This window comes from Athene noctua, chromosome 1 (assembly GCF_965140245.1).
Source record: "Athene noctua chromosome 1, bAthNoc1.hap1.1, whole genome shotgun sequence".
Lineage (NCBI taxonomy): Eukaryota > Metazoa > Chordata > Aves > Strigiformes > Strigidae > Athene > Athene noctua.
In genome coordinates this window covers 246,573,422-246,591,493 of record NC_134037.1, presented here as the reverse complement: position 1 = coordinate 246,591,493, position 18,072 = coordinate 246,573,422, and the positions used below count along the sequence as shown (strand labels likewise).

At 45.8% G+C, this 18,072-nt stretch overlaps 1 protein-coding gene across 1 annotated transcript in view; it reads left to right on the top strand.

The window, feature by feature from the left end:
• LOC141958601 (E3 ubiquitin-protein ligase rnf213-alpha-like) overlaps positions 1 to 4,106 on the top strand; it is a 55,676-nt gene extending 51,570 nt beyond the window's left edge. The window contains exons 60-64 of the mRNA XM_074901442.1: positions 174 to 251; positions 784 to 984; positions 1,188 to 1,277; positions 1,694 to 1,854; positions 3,212 to 4,106. Coding sequence (XP_074757543.1) covers positions 174 to 251; positions 784 to 984; positions 1,188 to 1,277; positions 1,694 to 1,854; positions 3,212 to 3,374 — 693 coding nt within the window. The 3' untranslated portion in view covers positions 3,375 to 4,106. The remainder of the gene's footprint in view (positions 1 to 173; positions 252 to 783; positions 985 to 1,187; positions 1,278 to 1,693; positions 1,855 to 3,211) is intronic.
• Positions 4,107 to 18,072: the final 13,966 nt, after the last annotated feature.

Below are 18,072 nucleotides of genomic sequence, written 5' to 3'. Positions count from 1 at the left end.
CTTGCATACCCAAGGAATGTCTCTATATTCATTGGGTAGCCCCTCGCTGCTGCCACCTCACCGACACCTCACACCACAGGCCCTGCAGCCCAGACATGGATAGCTGTGTCCTTGCCCTTTGGCTTGTGCCAAGTGATACTTTGTCTCTTCATAGCCATTCATTTGCTTTCCAGACGGCTCCCTGCTTTGCACTGAACAGAATGAAGACACTGCAGTACACAAAAACAAAAGTGAGAGAACAGGTGCAACAGGTACGAAAAGAGTTTGCCATCCTTTTTTTCATTCAGGTTTCCTCTGCCTTGTAATGCTTCTTAATAAGCTACCCCAGGGAAAAGAGAGCTCAACAGAGAATATGGCATCTGCAGGATGTGTGAAAAGGTCCAAGTTCAAATCAGGCAGATGGCTGGAGCCTCACAAGGAGACAATTTTCTTTGCTGGCTCTAAAGGGAATTGAGGCAACTCTGTCAGATGGACTCATCTGTGCGAGTGTCTAAACCAAGAGGATATGGTGACCACAGCATGACATGCACTGGCATCGTGGATCAGCACAAGTAGCAACTACGTGGTTACTGTTCCTGCTTGCAACTAGGTTGGAGAACCCATGTCCTTGTAGAGTCTATGGCTCTCCCATGTAAACCCTGAACGTCACCCACATATCTCTCTCTGCTAAGAGGGTAGAACTGGTGCCAAAGGTTAGACAGCCACTCTGCTGTACAGACACAGTGGCAGGACCCAGAACTCTTATGTCAGAATCACAGTCTGGCTATATTCTTCTTTTGATAGGAATCATTAAGTGTGAACCAGCTGAAACGGATCATGGAAGAAGCCCGATCAGTGAATGCTATTTCTCAAACACTTGCCACCTTGAAAGTGGCTGCCGAGTTCCTGGCTGTGACCGGTGGGGACCCAGAGCGCCAGTTGTCTGAGTATGTAAAAAATGAGCTGAAGATGGATGCAAGCGTAGAACAGTTCAGAGACATGCCGGTAAGCAAGGCACTTTGGTTATACTGAATGGGAAACTGGCTGAACATTTCCATTCCTCATACCTTCCCCTAAAGATTAAAACATCACCTTTTAAGTAACACACTTTTTTGTGAGCTAACCTAGAACATGGCCAACTCAGCCATGGCCTTTCTGAAGAGCAGGAACTGGCTGACTGATTGCCCATCTATTTTCTCCTTCTCCAGGTGGTACCACACACTCAGCTGAAGCATATCCTGTCTCTGTGGCAGACATTGTCAGCAAAGAGATCTGTGCTGCTGATGCAGATGAATCAGGTGAAGGAGACAGCCTGGATTACAAAACTGTCTACAAGAGCTAGGGAAAGAGAGAAACTTTTTGACAAAATTGATTTTCTGTGAAAAATATTGAAATTTTTTAGAAAAAAAAAAAAAAAGAGGAAAATTTTGTGATTTTAGTATCTTATTATTCAGCAAAAGCCAAGCAATATTCATCTACTTAAGTCATGTAAGACCCTTGGAAAAGGGCCATCCACAGGATTTTGTGCTAGAAACAGTGATGCTTTCTGAGATGGGTCATAGCAGCAGCTGGTACTGTGGTCTCTGGTGGCGCTGGCATAATAGTCAGGAACAAAGAGGGTCCCAGTTTTACTTCTTCCATCAGATGTAGGGCCTGGACGGTCTGTGCAGGGAGTCCCAGGCTGTCCTCTTGCTGATGTTGTTTGTCATTGCAGAATCCCTTCTGCCTGGTTTCTGAGCAGTACCATGAGGAGCTGAGTGCAGAGAAAGAGAAGGCTCTGACTACTGCGCTCACCACAGTTAACCTGGATTTGTTCCTCATTGAGCTCCATGAGATGATCACTGTGCCTCTGGGTTCCTTTGATCCACGGTGGGGGTAAGAGCATATTTTTCCTTATTTGTTCCAGCGGTAGATACCAACTCTTTAGACCCAGATGGAAGGGATTTTGAAGTCCCTTTTAAGGTGGGCTTTTGAAGCTTACTGGAGAGAAGAGCCATGCCTTCCAAAAGCGGGAATTACTGTGGCTGTGATGAGTATTGAGTCTTTTTGTGATGCCCAGGTAAAGAGAAATGGGAGTAAAATACAGCAGGAACCCCAGCACCTTCAATTCATCTGGCATGTTATAAGGAAGCAAGAAACCACTAAAAATCATACTGTCATGGAGACTTAGGTTGGGAGTGCCCTCTGGAGGTCCTTTGGTTCAAGCAGGTCTGACTTCAAAGCTCTATCAGACTTTCAAGGTCTTGTCCAGTTGTGTTCTGACTATCTCCACCGACAGTGCCACCACCACTCTGCATTGTCCCAGGGCTGCACTAACCATGTGGAGAATATTTTCATTATGTTTAGTCAGGATTTCCACTGTTGCATCTTCTGCTTGTTAATTCTTGTCTTTTTGCTGGTCACTCCAAGAAGAGCCTGTCTTCATCTTCTTGACACCCACCCACTATGTAGTTAGAGATGCATTTGGAGTTCCCCTTTACCTTCTCTGCCCAAGGCTGAATAACCTAGTTCTCTACCTTCTCTTCATATGTCCTGAGCTCCAGATCTCTAATCATACTGGATGCGCTCCACTGAACTCGCTCCAAAATGTCAATGTTTTCCTTATACTGGGAGCATAAAATCAGACACAATCCTCCAAGTGTGATTTCACAAGCACCAACAGAGGAGAAAAATCACTTTCCTTAACCATCTGTCTACATTCTTGTTAATACAGTTCAGTATGTGTCTGGCCTTGGGGTAATACAAAAAAGATCATGTAAGGGAACAAAAAAGGTGCCCCTGCACAGCACCAGTGAGAAATCCCAATGAGAGGATAGAGCTACACCACCTCCCTTTCCCTGCTTCTTGCGTGAGAAAGGTCTCCTAATGCCACAGTGCCAGCATGACAGACCCCATGAAGGAAGGAGCTGGGGGTGTATTGAGTTGAGTACAGATAGGTTCAACATGCTGTGTTATACCTGATATAGAAGAGGCGGTCAGTGAAGCTGAGAGAAATCAGCTCTGAGGAGGCCACAACATCTATTTGTGTGCTGTTGACAGTGTTGACCAGCAGTTGCCCACATTGTTGTCTGATAACACCAGAGATACCCCAGAGAATACTGCCTGGCTTCCAGCTTCAAGGCCATCCCAGGGGTACTGTCACTGACTGCCAGAATTGCCTGATGAAGGTCAGGGCATTTGGAAACCCAGGGGTCCTCCAGACACTTAAAATTATGACCTGTTTCACCCACAGGCTACAGGAAACTTTCATATCCTTCCTGGAAGACAGGCAAGATGATGCCTCCATTGCAAATCTGACAAGCACTTTGAGTCCAGACCTACTACTGAAGGATGTTGTTTCCGTCTGGAAGACAGCTGTGAGGACCAGCATATTTCATAGTCCTACTTACATCTAGGAGAGACCAGCCTATCTCTTGCTAAATCCCCCAGGAATTAACTCACCTGCAGCTTCTCCAAACCAGTTGTCAGCGCTCTGAGTGCCTTAATTGTCCTGACCAAACTCACCCAGGATTTCCACCCAGGTACCCACTGCCCAGTGGTCCAGGAGTTCCACTTAAGCTCAGCCCTGGGCCTTCTGTCCTTGCCTGAGCTATGTTGTAGGTGCATTGGTGTCCAGCCCTGTGCCCTGATTGGCTCACTAGTCTTCCTGCATGAATATTGGACCCATCTCATCACCTCACCTTTTTTTATGATCACTGGGCAGTCACAAGAATCTGTCTCTGCCCAGATTCTGTGGGACTGTGCCTGGTCAGTGGGGACACTGTCCTGCCTCTGCTAGGGTCACCCTCTGCTCCCAGCTGATTTTCCTGTGTGGAACAACCCTATGCCTGGTGCTCCCTGACAAAAATTTCCCCAACAACCATGCAGTTTGTTGCCAATTTATTGCATCTAAGTTTTGAAGCAGGTTACCAAAAAAAAATCAGTTGGAAAGGGGGAAGGAAAGGGAACCTCATTTTAATGCTTAGTATTGTATTTGTGCTTTTTCCTAATAGCTGTGATAGCATACTCAAGGCAGCAAAAGCAATATAAGCAAAAATACATTTAGAAATAAAAGCAAAAGCAAAAAACTTACAGTGGCTGCAGCACTGCATCACAGATCATCAATGATACTTCCACAATATCCACTTCACAGCTGCAGTGAAGACCCATATTATACTTATATCTGGAGACTCTGCACCTTGAGAGAGATTGTAAGTCACTACTTCAGCTTGCCCAGATCAGTTTTGGTCATCCTGACATGCTATGCTTTCTTATTGGTCCCAACTTTGTTTTCTTTGGTATCCCCAAAACCAATCCCAGTTCCCAAGACTGAATTCCTCTGGTGACAAATGATTGACAATTGGTGAGCAGTTTATAGCCCTGGGGCTTTGAATATTATCTTGTGCCTGTATTTTCAAGGCCTTCAGTCTCATCCCATGCATGTACTCCTCTTTGCATTTTTGTTCTACAGTCACTGTTGTGGTTTAAGCCCAGAGTGCAACTGAGCACCACACAGCCACTCACTCACTCCTTCCCTCTCAGAGATTGCAGAATTACAGAATCGTCTAGGTTGTTAAAGACCTTGAAGATCACGCAGTCCAACCATTAACCTAACACTGACATTTCTCATCTACCCCATATCCCTCAGCACTATGTCAACCCAACTCTTAAACACCTCCAGGGATGGGGACTCCACCACCTCCCTGGGCAGCCCATTCCAACGCCTGACAACTAGTTCTGTAAAGAAATGCTTCCTAATATCTAGTCTAAACCTTCCATGGCACAATTTGAGGCCATTACCTCTTGTACTATCACTTATCACTTGGTTAAAGAGGCTCATCCCCAGCTCTCTGCACCCTCCTTTCAGGTAGCTGTAGAGGGCGATGAGGTCTCCCCTCAGCCTCCTCTTCTCCAGACTAAACACCCCCAGTTCCCTCAGCCGTTCCCCGTACGACCTGTGCTCCAGACCCTGCACCAGCTCCGTTGCCCTTCTCTGGACACGCTCGAGTCATTCAATGTCCTTTTTGTAGTGAGGGGCCCAAAACTGAACACAGGAATCGAGGGGCGGCCTCACCAGTGCCGAGGACAGGGGTCAGATCCCTTCCCTGTCCCTGCTGGCCACGCTAGTGCTGACACAAGCCAGGATGCCATTGGCCTTCTTGGCCACCTGGGCACACTGCTGGCTCCTGTTCAGCCGGCTGTCAATCACCCCCCCAGGTCCCTCTCTGACTGGCAGCTCTCCAGCCACTCCTCCCCAAGCCTGTAGCGCTGCTGGGGGTTGTTGTGGCCCAAGGGCAGCCCCCGGCATTTGGCCTTATGGAAACTCCTCCAGTTGGCCTCAGCCCATGGCTCCAGCCTGTCCAGGTCTCTCTGCAGAGCCTCCCTACCCTCGAGCAGATCAACACTCCCACCCAGCTTGGTGTCATCTGCAAACTGACTGAGGGTGCACACGATCCCCTCGTCTAGATCATCAATAAAGGTGTTAAACAGGAGTGGCCCCAACACCAAGTCCTGGGGGACACCACTCGTGAGCGGCTGCCAACCAGATTTAACTCCATTAACCACCACTCTTTGGGCCCGGCCATCCAGCCAGTTTTTTACCCAGCAAAGCGTGTGCCTGTCCAAGCCACGAGCAGCCATTTTTGCCAGGAGAATGCTGTGGGAAACAGTGTCAAAGGCCTTGCTAAAGTCAAGGTAAACAACATCCACAGCCTTTCCCTCATCCAATAAGCAGGTCACCCTGTCATAGAATGAGTTCAGGTTTGTCAGGCAGGACCTGCCGTTCATAAACCCATGCTGACTGGGCCTGATCATCTGGTTGTCCATTATATGACTTTTAATGGCGCCCAAGATGACCTGCTCCATGACCTTCCCTGGCACCAAGGTCAGACTCACAGGTCTATAGTTTCCTGGGTCGTCCTTCCTGACTCTCTTGTAGATGGGTGTCACATTTTCCACCCTCCAGTCCAATGGGACTTCCCCAATTAGCCATGACTTCAGGTAAATCACGGACAGTGGCTTGGCGAGCACATCTGCCAACTCCTTCAGCACCCTTGGGTGTAACCCATCTGGTCCCACAGACTTGTGTGCATCCAAGTGGTGCAGCAGGTCTCTGACCACCTCCTCTTCAACTGTGCTGACCTCAATCTGCGTCCCCTCCCCACCTCCCTGCTCATGAGGCTGGGTGTCCAGGGAACAGCCAGTTCCACTGCTACAGACTGAGAAGTAGGCGTTGAGCACCTCAGCCTTGATGAGGAGGAGAAAATAAAATAAAAGTCTTCAGGGATGAAGACAAGGACAGAAAGGGATGACTTGCTAGTTATGGTCACAGGCAAAAGACAGATTCAATTGGGGAAGAAAAAAGAACATCGATTTAATTTGAACACCATCACCACCATCACTATTTACCAATCAGAGTAGACAGTGAGAAATACAACCACATTTTAAAAACACCTTCCTCTCACCCCTCCCTTCTTCCCAGATTCAGCTTTGCTCCCAATTTTCCCTACCTCCTCCCTGTCAGTGTCTCAGGGGAGCAGGGGATGGCTGTTATGGTCAGTTCATCACCTGTTCTCTCTGCTGCCCCTTCCTCCTCAGGGAGAGGACTCCTCACAGCCTTCCCCTGCTTCCTCATGGGATCCCTCCCACAGGAGACAGTCCTCCACAAAGTTTCTCCAACATGAGTCCTTCCCACAGGCTGCAGCTCTTCATGAACTGCTCCAGTGTGGGTCCCTGATGCAGGCTGCAATCCTTCCAGCAACAAACTGCTCCACCACAGGCTTCCCACAGAGTCCCAGCCTTCTTTGGGTTCATCCACCTGCTCCCATGTGGGGTGCTTCATGGGCTGCAGGTGGGCATCTGCTCCACTGGTGTCCTCCATGGCCCGCAGAGGGACAGCCTGCCCTCTCACCACGTGCTCTGATGCAGCTCCCCCTTCTCCCTCATTCTTCAACTGATCTTAGTGTTTGCAGAGGTATTTCCCTCACAACTTCTCCTCTTCAGTTCCCCTTCTTAAATATGTTATCACAGAGACACAGCCACCGTTGCTAATTGGGTCAGCCTTGCCCAGAGGTGGGTCTGACTTGGAGCCAGGGAAGCTTCTAGAAGCTTCTCACAGAAGCCACCTCTGTAGCTCCCTCCCCCGCTACCAAAACCCCGCCACACACAAACCCAACAGTCATACATAGTTTACGCGGCATATAGTAACTATTTGTTACTGGTGTTAGTCACAATACATATATATTTTTGTGTGTGTGTGTATATATACACAAAAATATCGATGTATATATGCATGCATGTATTTATATATATACACATACATATACATGTATAAATATGTATACACATGCACACGTGCACACACAAAAACTATTGTAATGGTAGAACACACAGTTGTACAGCACTAAAGCTCAGACTTAGGTGCTTTAGGTGCTATAAGCTCATGAAGAAAGAAAGAGATGGGTCCTCCTGGCACTGGTGCAAAATGAAACCTGGGCTGCCTCCTCTCCCCACCATAACTTTGCAGCTGAGCAGCAAGAAGTAGAACTGGCTCATCTCCTTCCACCAAGCCAGTGGAGGATGACACAGGGAGGTGATCCAGGCCTCTTTGGGAATAAACTAGCTGGGCTGACCCACAGCGATGCCTTCTTGGAGCAGATCTATGGAAATTTGGATGTGAGGTCTGCCACAGGGCTAGGGGTCAACAGCCAAGGGGTCCTGCTGGGACACCAGGCTCCAAAACTGGCCAAGAACTCTGATGGAAAGTGGGAGTGTGCTGAAAACTGTCCCAATACAGAGATGTGAGAACAAAGTGCACAAATATTGTTGCTGTGGTATTCAAGCTCTGTACCTGAGATGAGAAACTGCTTTTGCTTAATTAAACTTAGGTAAGTGAATAAGGCTAAAATAAGGTAATTCTATCTCTCCAAATAAAAAAAAATGTAAATCAAATGCTACCAGTGTGGAGGGAGTCTTGTAACGTAAGAAATCTTCCATCTAAAGAATTGTATCAGTAATACCATAACAGGATTAAAATGCCCTAGAAATAGTGTTAGAAACACTGAATTTGGGTATAAAAAGGAAGGACAGGCTTGGTACCTTAATACTAAGTGCAGGAAGAAAAGCAGTAGAATTGCAGCTTAATAAGGGCATGATTTATAAGATTTCTTTGTAGTAATATAATTATGTCTTGGTACTAATACTAGTAATAAGCAATACAATTTTCACTTCATATTACTTGCAGCAACATAATTGTGAATTATGCTACTAAAAAGTAGTGTGTTTATAAGGTAGTTAAGGTGTTACGAGCTTTTTAGAAGTGTGTTTTTCTTAATTGATAAGCATCATTACCCTCTCAGTCTGCTGCCTCTCAAGCCTCCAATTGAAAGGAGAAGAGTTGGACTCGGGGAGTAGCTGCTTTCCACCCTTGGGAAGAACAGGAGACAGGGAGAGGCAATTTAGACACACAGTGGACCTTCCCTCAACAAAAAAAAAGGGCTTTTAATAGGTCTAGGGAGGTGTAAACCCTTCACATGAGCTTCTAAGGGCCTGTGGCTACACACACCCCATGGCATAGCAAAGAGAACAGGAGTGATATGAGCTGCTCAGCACAGTTAAAGGGATGTGATGGGGAGAGATGATGTCTCCATATCTGAAAGAGAACAATGCAGTGGTAGGGCCATACCTGCCCCTCTGCCTCTTCATCCAACATAAAATAAAACTCTGTGTCCAGGTTTGGAGTGGAGAGCGCATGGGGTGGTGGGTAAGCTAGTATGTTTGGACTGCCGCACTCCTCAGACTGTGGCCTTTGTATTTGACCAGACATTTCCTCCTTCACTCCTTTTCTGTTCCCTCCCAGCAAAATGTCTTCCACATTGACAGATTTTCCTTGTATGGACCGTGGTGAAGACAAATACTGACCATACCAAATAATGCTGCCCTGATAGCTAGCTGATGGCGTATCCATCCTTGGAGTCACTGAGCACTCAGTTGGCCATGGCTGATGCCAGCCACAGTCAGCTATTGGAGGCCATCAGGGCAACCTGGGATGGGGCTGAGTTCCTCAGTTTCATCTGTCCATCCACCCATGACTTCATGCAGAGATGACACAGAGCCCTAAAGGACCACAGGCATTGTAGTGTACACATCAAGGTGTGCCAGGACAGGCTGACAGAAAGGCCTTGGCCACCACCTACTTCAAGGCCTTTCTTTGCAGCCAGGTGTGGTTTGAGGAGGAGGAGGAAGAAGAGGGAAGGATGGAAATTTATATCAGCTGTCAGAATTCACCCAAGAGGAAACTAAATTCTTTCAATCCCTAGGCAGATTCGTTTGGTTTTACTAATACATCAAAACTTCCATTTTTCACTTTGTGACACATTCCCAGAAAAAAAAAAAAAATCCATAAATCACAGAGCAGTGGGATGATTGATTTAAAATAATAAAGGGAGACAGTAGGAGGAGAAAGTAAATCATACAGATGGGTTGATTTGTGGCTACAAAAGCAATGTGCCAGCCTGCATACACAGACAAAACATACAACTTACAGTTCTCTCCACACCACTGCAACTCAGCCCTGTTATTTACTGCACTCTTATAATCACTATTGTTCAAACATCCTGCTAATATACCCCAATTACTGCCAGTTCTTTTGCTAAGCAACCTTTTTGTTCTGTGCAGGAGTGAAAAATCTAAATGAACTGCATGGGTGAAAATGCTCCAGAGGAGGCAGGAAAAGCATTTACAATCTGCCAGGAGAGCACTAAAATCAAGACTTATTAAGGTTGCTGGCTATGGGCTTTGTGGAAAGTTGCAGCTATGCCGACTAGTCTACTAAAAGTGGTAAAGGGAGGGCTTGGAGAGAAAATTGCAAGTCTAGAGAAGAGAAAGATAGATTTAAAATGAAATATTGAATTGAGGAAGGAACTGAGGCAGAAACGCACGTGCCTCTGCAACAGAGATCCTGCCATCCACACCAGTCAGGGAATGAGCCCAGGCAGAATGCGATGGATACCTTACAAGAGCTGATACAGCAGAAACTTGAGATCAGAATCCAGATTGTCAATGAGCATCTGTGAGGACAACGGCAAGAGAGACTCCACACCATGGATCTGATGCTTTGGTTTGCCAGAGGACAACTGAGTCTTTGAAAGAGCCATGCAGCAGCAGGCTGTGGCTCCAGCCCTCAGAGAGGTTTCCTGGAGGGAGATATTGACCCCTGGGCGAGGGAGGGGCCTGGGTGGTTTGATCCCAGTCCAGTTCACGCAGAGCCACCAGGTTACTCCCCTCCCCACTGACTGTCCTTGGCAGAGCACTGGAGCTCTGAGCCTCTTCACGTCCCTGGTCACTGCTGGCACACAGCTTCTGACAAAGAGATGCAGGAGTGGGTTTGAGCCAGACCTGAGTCAGAGCCTGGAACAAGTCAGGACTTTATGACATCTGCTAGGACCCTGTGTGTACACTGCTGTACAGGGGTTGCAGGACTCACAAGAGCCCCAGGCACAGGCATGAGTGATCATAAACCCACTGCAGCACTGCTCACCTTGTCTTAGTGTCAGCAGCACTGCGGAAAGAAGGGGAGAACCCCAGGACTGCAGAGGCACTGCTGCTCTCCCTAACTGTGGTGCAGTTGCTTGGTTTGGAAGAAGAGAAGGCTAAGGAAGGACCAGGGGGCATTTTTAATAAAGAAAGCAGGTACTGAATACACGATCAGATTTCATGCAGGAGGGACCAAGACAGCAACCTAATGCTGAGGTTCAAAATTAAACCTGCAATGATGGATGGATTGGTACCAGCTGCTAGGGCAATTACTGAACCCGTATATCAACAGCATTTGACTCAGCTCTAGCTTAAGAGGAAAGTCATTCAGGCAGAAAAAGTTTACCAGGCACAGATAGATTGAAAATGTAAAGAGAAAGAAGATGAGGGTCTGTGAAACAGTCCAAGCAGTAACATTTGACACTAATTGTTTGCTCCATAGAAAACAAGGTTAACAATGAAAAGCTAGTATTTTAGAGTTGAGACAAAGGCCGGTGATTTTGCTGGAGTATTGGAGACAGAGATGGAAGAGGGAATTTTAGCAGGTCATGGAGCTGAGGACTGAAGGAGAAAACATAAATGGTGGGAGAAGGGCACCCTTTAGCACTTTTTAAGAACAACCAAAATTAACTCAACTGCAAGAGCTGGAAAAGGCACAAGTGGTAAAGCCTGACCCAGACAGACCTGATTCTGCACAGTAGGAATGCCCACCTCCTCAAAACCTCCAGCTGCTCCTGCCCAGACTCATCCATACTTTATGGGGGGCAACAAGCAACTAGAGCACTGATCACAACAAAGTGAATACACATAGTCCCAAAATGCTCACAAGTGCAGGACCCTCAGCTGGCTTACAGTAAGAGCCCTCTGGGGAGCCCAGAGAGCCACCAAGCAAAGTAACCTAATAAGCCTATACTGGACATGAAGTAGAAACACAGATTTTAGAATTGTTTCATACTCAGATGGGGCAGCCAGTGCTTTAGGGATCCTAATGTTATGGCAACCTGCCCTGTGTGTGCTATGGTAAATGTGAAGTTCTTGGAAAAGAGCCAAGCTTCAGTTATACCTTCTGTAGATTCTCTATTTTGATCCATGGAACCTCTTGTGCAGCCATGAGAGCAAATAAAGAGATAGTGCTTTAGGTAACAGAGGAAACTGGGTTTTAGTTTAGGTGACCGAAGACCCAAGTGATACAGTAGGAACTTAAAGAGCAGGGCATAATTTTAGCTCAAAACGTTGCTGATAAACAACAGGTAAAGCTCATTCACACACACATAAACTTGCCCAGCCATAGCAGAATTGTGGGCCTTGCAATGAATATTTAATTTTCCAGGTTTATTCCAATGTTAGAAGGCAAAAGCTGGATGCTGACATGGCACTTAAGAAGTGGTGCCCTTGGGGCCTGGACCAGACAGGGGCACCAAGGCAGCTGAAGGAAGATTTTTCTTAGGCTCCTGCACCAGTATGCCCCAGGATGCCCCAGGATGTGACCCATCACTGACAAGGTGGGGGTAGTCTTGATGCAAAAAGTAGTACTATGTGCAGGACAAGAGCTCTGACAGCCCTGAAGCCAGCTTCACACTGCACGGAGGAGCATGCATGGGCCAGGGGGCACGGGGAAGTTACCCCCGGCACAGACCTAGCAGATACACTGCACTGGGAAAGCTTGAAACGAGGAGTAGCATACCACAGCTAGTACTGTGGGCACATGTCAGGGGAAAACACTGAGAAGAGGAAAGGTTTTAGCACTTCTACCAAATATGAGGATCTGAACATGAAAATATCAGGAAGCAAATGTGGCTGTTAAATCCATACTCAGACTTAAATAAAAGGGGAGAAGAAAAATAGCTAATACTGTTTACAGATGGATCCAGTTACTCTAAGTATGGGAAACCTTAAAGAGGATTTGCAGCTGTTGGGATAAGCACGAAAACATACACAAAAATGAAAGTACTCCTCCATTCAGCTCAAGCAGATGAATCTTGGGCTACTAAAGAAATACACAAAATGAGGACTGAGAGAAACTACTTGCTGTTTTCAGAAACTTGCCAAGCTATTGTTGTTTGACCACCAGCATGGGAAAACAAAGGGTCATGTTCAGGAGATGGCAATCTAATACTACATGTTGCCCTCTGGGAACAAGTGGCCCAAACCCTAAGGAAAATAAATGGTGATAAACAAGTAATGTATGTGAAAGCCTACCAAAAATCAGATGGAAAGAGGGGACAGAGGTAACAAAGTGGATGCACTAGCAAAGGCTGCAGCCCTAAGAGCCATGGAGTAGACAGAGACACAGAGATAGAACAGCTGCTACAAAATAGACCAAAGTTTTAGGAGTCAAACAGTGATTTCACATGAAAGGACTTTCCCAGAGCTCTCACCCAGTGGGCAGAGTGAACTGGAAATTAAAGGAAGCCTTGGGAAAAACAGTCAGCAGCACAGAAAAAGACTGGGTTGAAAAATGTCCTATCACTCTAATGGTATACATTCTGTCCTTGTCATATATGGATCTTCTTCTCACATGGCAGTGACTAGCCCAAAATAAGACATGTCAGTCATAGTGCATTGATAATGAAGTACCAGATGAATATCAGCTAAAAATATTAAGTATTCCATAGCTATATATTCAAATAAAACAAATTGTAAAAAGAAAAAAAAATCAAATTATAGCTATCCAGCTAAGCTGCAACTTAAAAAACAAAAACAAAAATGCAGGGGACTTGAAAAGCCATAAAATTACAAAGAGTGCAACGCAAGAGGGCAGGTTGTGTACCAGTGCTTCAGTGAAACCCCTCACAGGGGCTTTCCAGGAAAGAGCAAGATCCAGTTGTACTGTGGAAATTGTCAGCACACAGAAATACCAAAACAAAGAGCAAAGCCATCTTGGAAAAAAAGATTTCACTAATCTTAATTTAAACTTTGGGAAAATCCACTCAAAAATATAACAACCGCCTTGATGGGATTTGCTGCATTGTGTTACAGGTGGTCCACCATGGGATGAGAACTCAAAGGGAAGCAGCTCAACTTACTGATGTTACTGTTCACTCCAGTAAGTCCTGTCAAGCAAGTGTGTGAGTATGGAAAGAATCTAGGACAGGTGAGTAATAAATAATAAAATGCTATGATCGAAATAACAATCTCAGATTGTACGGATAGGTACTGGAGGAAATTTATACCTGTCTAGTAACCAGGGCTTAACCAAGGTGTTTACATAATGGTTCAAATGCATATGATTAATGGAAAAACTTAATTGGTAACTGATAAGCTTAATCCTTAATCAGTTTTAAATCAACATCTGTTTTAGAAGACAGGAAAAAAAAGGTAAAGACACCAATTTTTAGTAATATTGAACACCTTAACCATTAAAAATCTCTTTTTCCGTCCAAGCTGCAACAAAGCATTAAGGAACAATGTTAAAAGATCTCTGCAGTGAGACTGATTATGCCTAGAAAACATGAGAATTTCAGTAGCTGTCATTCTACTGCACTAGAATGTCACCCTGGCATACTGCTTGCTTATTTATGCCAAATATAAAGAAAAATTGTTTACTAGCGGAAAAATATAGAACTGAAGGATATCAAGCAAATAAAGAACAAAAGCAATCAAAAGATCACAGATAAATAGTGCCTTGTTGACAGGAATATTACCTAATAAATTAGAATAAGATATTTGCTTTGCTGCATGAATTAACTTACAATAGAATAACTTGCTCTATGGATGATCAGTTCTGGTGCCATCCCCTGTCATTACAAGCTACTAGAGTTTATATAGATTAGTGATGTTTACATAGATCGTAACAAGGTGAGACAAATATATTTTATATTCTACTAGAATATACACAAATGCAAACACTGCTGTCACTGAAAAGCAGGTATTAAACATCAGTGAAATCCATTGCTGTATTTCTGAAGTTGTTATGCAGTATAATGCTTTGAGAGATGTATACTTTGATTTGTATATGTTCAAGATGGAGAGAAAGATTCACAGCTGATGTCTGCACATTGCTAGCACTAAGGTTGCACTGTCAGGTAAAGAAAGACTGTCAGGTTTTGTAAACACCCCCCAAACAGCTAATGCAACTTTTGGCACCGTCATTCACTGTGTCACAGCTTCTCGAATACCACAGCAGCTGCTCTTACTGCCAGCTGGCTGCAGACAGCATGATGTAACAGCACAGCTCCAGGCCTGGGAGCAGGACAGCATCACACACTGCCTAGCCAAGGGCGTGGGGTAAGGCTGGCTCCTGCAGACCTGCAGAGACCCTTATCCTGGCCAGTGGCTGCAGCCCATTTAGGCAGAAATGCCAAGAGAGGCTCAACCTGGTACCAAGCCCTAATACCACGTGTGGGGATGGCATCCGCCATCAGATGGTATCAGGCCATGGATGCTAGGACTTGCAACCTCTGTCCTCAACCCCAGCTGTCACCTCCTCATCCCTGGCCAGGGCCAATTGCCTGTACCCATGTCCCCAAAACTAAGCTGATATAGCCCTTGTGGTTGCACAGCCACAGCTCCGGCTGCTGTGGCTATTGCATGGTCACCAGGAGGAGCCGTGAGGCATCCTCAGAGCAGAGCCAGGCATGGACACAAAGGTGACAGCACAGGTAGAGGTAGGGTGTTGACATGGCACCAATACCAGCTCAAAGGTTAGGGGGAAACTCCAACATGGAAAGGTGCAGAGCTGCATGTCCTGCACACAGCCTCTCTTTGCACGCACCAAATGCTGCCCAAACAGGGATAGTAACGGCAGCCAGTAGAAGTGACAGCCAGGCCGAGATGACTCTTGTTGGAGCCCAGATCCCCTGTCCTTCATGGAACAGTAGGTCTGGTCTTGAGAGTATGTGTCTGGGGGAAACCTTTACACCTCAATTCAGCCTTGACTTTCATTGGCCCTTGAATCTGTAGAGAACAGGAGAGGTTACAGATTTTGTTTGAACTGGGAGATAATTCTGGACTTTTTTTTGACAATACAGAAGTTTCAAAAAATGTGCCATTTCTTCCTCTACACAGTGTTTGCTTTGCCTCTGTCCAACATAATCTCTTTTGAACCTATATATGGGCATATATCTTGGGCATATATGAAGGTGCATTATACTGCTGCAGCATGAAGAAAAGACACTATCCACTTAGCCATGGTGTTCATTTACACAATAGTGACCAGTAGCCAATATTTTAGCAGGTTCAGACAGCCCTTTCCTGTCTGATGGGATGGATGGATGGGAACTATCCACAGAAGGCATTTTAATCTGTTACTTAATGGGAACAGTTCAAAAGCTCTGAGACTATCTCTGGCCATCTCTGCACTTGAAAATTTGAATGAAAGTGAGCTGTTCACATTCACTCTCACCCTGCCAAAGGCTGTCGTGTCTTCAGCCTGGCCTTGCACTTTCCTCTTCAATATCCTATGTGAATTTCTTCTTGTACCTAAGTGGGGTAAAAAAAACTCTGCTCCAGGTGCTTTGATCTTTCTGGATCCATGGTGGACCTGATCCATGGTGGATGCATAGCCTGGAGGTGGCGCCTGAGATGTTGCAGTCCAGGAGGAGACAACAGGGATCACACGGATCTGGCAGGGCACGCTCCCGTGCTCTTTGCTCGGTGCCCAGAATGACACACAGCTAGAAAGAAATTAAAGGAGTTTGAAGATGACCATTTCAGGAACCTTGTAAAGGTTTTTCACTCTGCGTAATTTTATTTCTGCAACAGTGGCTCCAGAGGTCTGACTTGCTCTGTGAGCCCCAGAAGCACAGAGGTAGAGACAGGCCCTGCCTGCAACAGTCTACAATGTAAGTAGACAAGACAAATTACAGATGACAAGAAGGAAATACAGTTATCCAAATTTTTCACAAGGGTAATTGAATCTATTTAGATGCATATAGGGCAAAATTTTTCAAAGACACAAGGTAGGATGCAGCACCCAATTCTATCTGATAGCCAAGAGCCTGATCCAGTACATGCTCCAAAATGCTTCCCTGAAATTACTTGCTCAAGGTCACAAAAAAAGTTTGCAACAGTGCTAGGTACCTGTCCCTGAGCTCCTGAGTCACAGCACTTTAATCACAAGGCCACCCTCCCTTCTGGAGAACAGCATCTCCACACTGCACTTGCATTCAGTTGAGCACAAATCATTCGTATGCATATTCTCAGAGCACCATTAAAAAGGAGAGTGAACATCAAAGCAAAAGCACAATTTTTGTTTGAGCTAACCCTGATGAATACTTCTTTGCAGAATTTGCCAAGCCCTACTCTTGATTAAAAATAATTAAATGATAACGTTCAGTTCACATTTATTCTGCTCTGGTTGCTGGAGTGTTTCTAAGTGGGCAGACTTCCCTGTGATCATGTCATTTGGTTCTCGTAGTGCTGCAGGCTGAACAAGAGTATAAATATGCAAAAGCTGATCCATTTCACTGTTGCATGGATACTAAGCAGATGGATAGATGAATAAAACCCCTTCTTAGAAAGCGAGTGCCCTTGTCAATACAAAATGCACCCATCTGGCTCAGTTCTGCACCCGGCTTGGGGAAAAAAATTATGAACATCATATTTAAAGCTTATCCCATTTTTCTGAACACAGTGACAATATTAACAGCTTGGTGAGCTATTTCTCTTTCTGCAACAGCATATTCTGAATCCCACTGGACAATCCCCTCTGGTTCACACAAAGACACTCTGCCACCACCTGCCGCCATCCCCCTTCTAAGAAAAATGGGTACAGCCAACCCATGCACAATGTCACCACCACAGCCCACATCTGCAGTGGAGTGGCTGGGCCGAGACTATACCATCCAGACATCTTGTGAGGGTCCAGCAGTCTCTCCCACAAGGTGCTGAAGGCATTGCAGGCCCATGCCTGTTCAAGCAGTGGGACCAGCCCTTCCTCTAAATCTCTACTGACTGAAGCATCCATCCACAAACCTCAGAAGAGATCAGGACTCAGTGCTCAGACCAGTGCCCCCCTGACAAGTGACTGGAGGTGGTCTAAATTGTGTCTCCCCACTGCTGAACTGACTCAGTGCCTGTGTGAGCAGCAGAACCAATGTGTCCCAGTATCCGGCATTTCCTTCTCAATCCCAGCCTCCCAGGGCAGGGACCTCCTTAGTTTTTCCCTCGATAAGCAACCAAGCTTCTCCCTCTATTTTCACTCAATGCATGCTGACATTTTGTGTTACTTGGATTATTTGCTACATCTACCTTCCTGTCCAGTGTGGTTGAAACTGGATCCAAAAGTTACTAGGGGGAGAAGAACAGAGGGAGAGAGCAATGACATGATCCCATATGTCACGTCCTGCTCAGACGAGGGGGACAAGTGACTCTGATTCGCAAATCCCCAATTGGAGTGGACAACAAGTCTCCAAGTTCAAGCATTTATTAACTACCTACAATGTACTAATTGAACACATGATAATGGGCTAAGTATATAGCAAGTTGTGGCAAGCAATACAGTATGCCTTGCATTTCTTAATAGAAAAAAATGAAAAGAGGGAGATAGAGGGAATGGGGAAATACAGATCACTGGTCTGGGTTCCTGCGCTGATCCCGTCGGCGAGGGTTCCAGGAGGTGACCGTCTTTTTCGCTGGCAT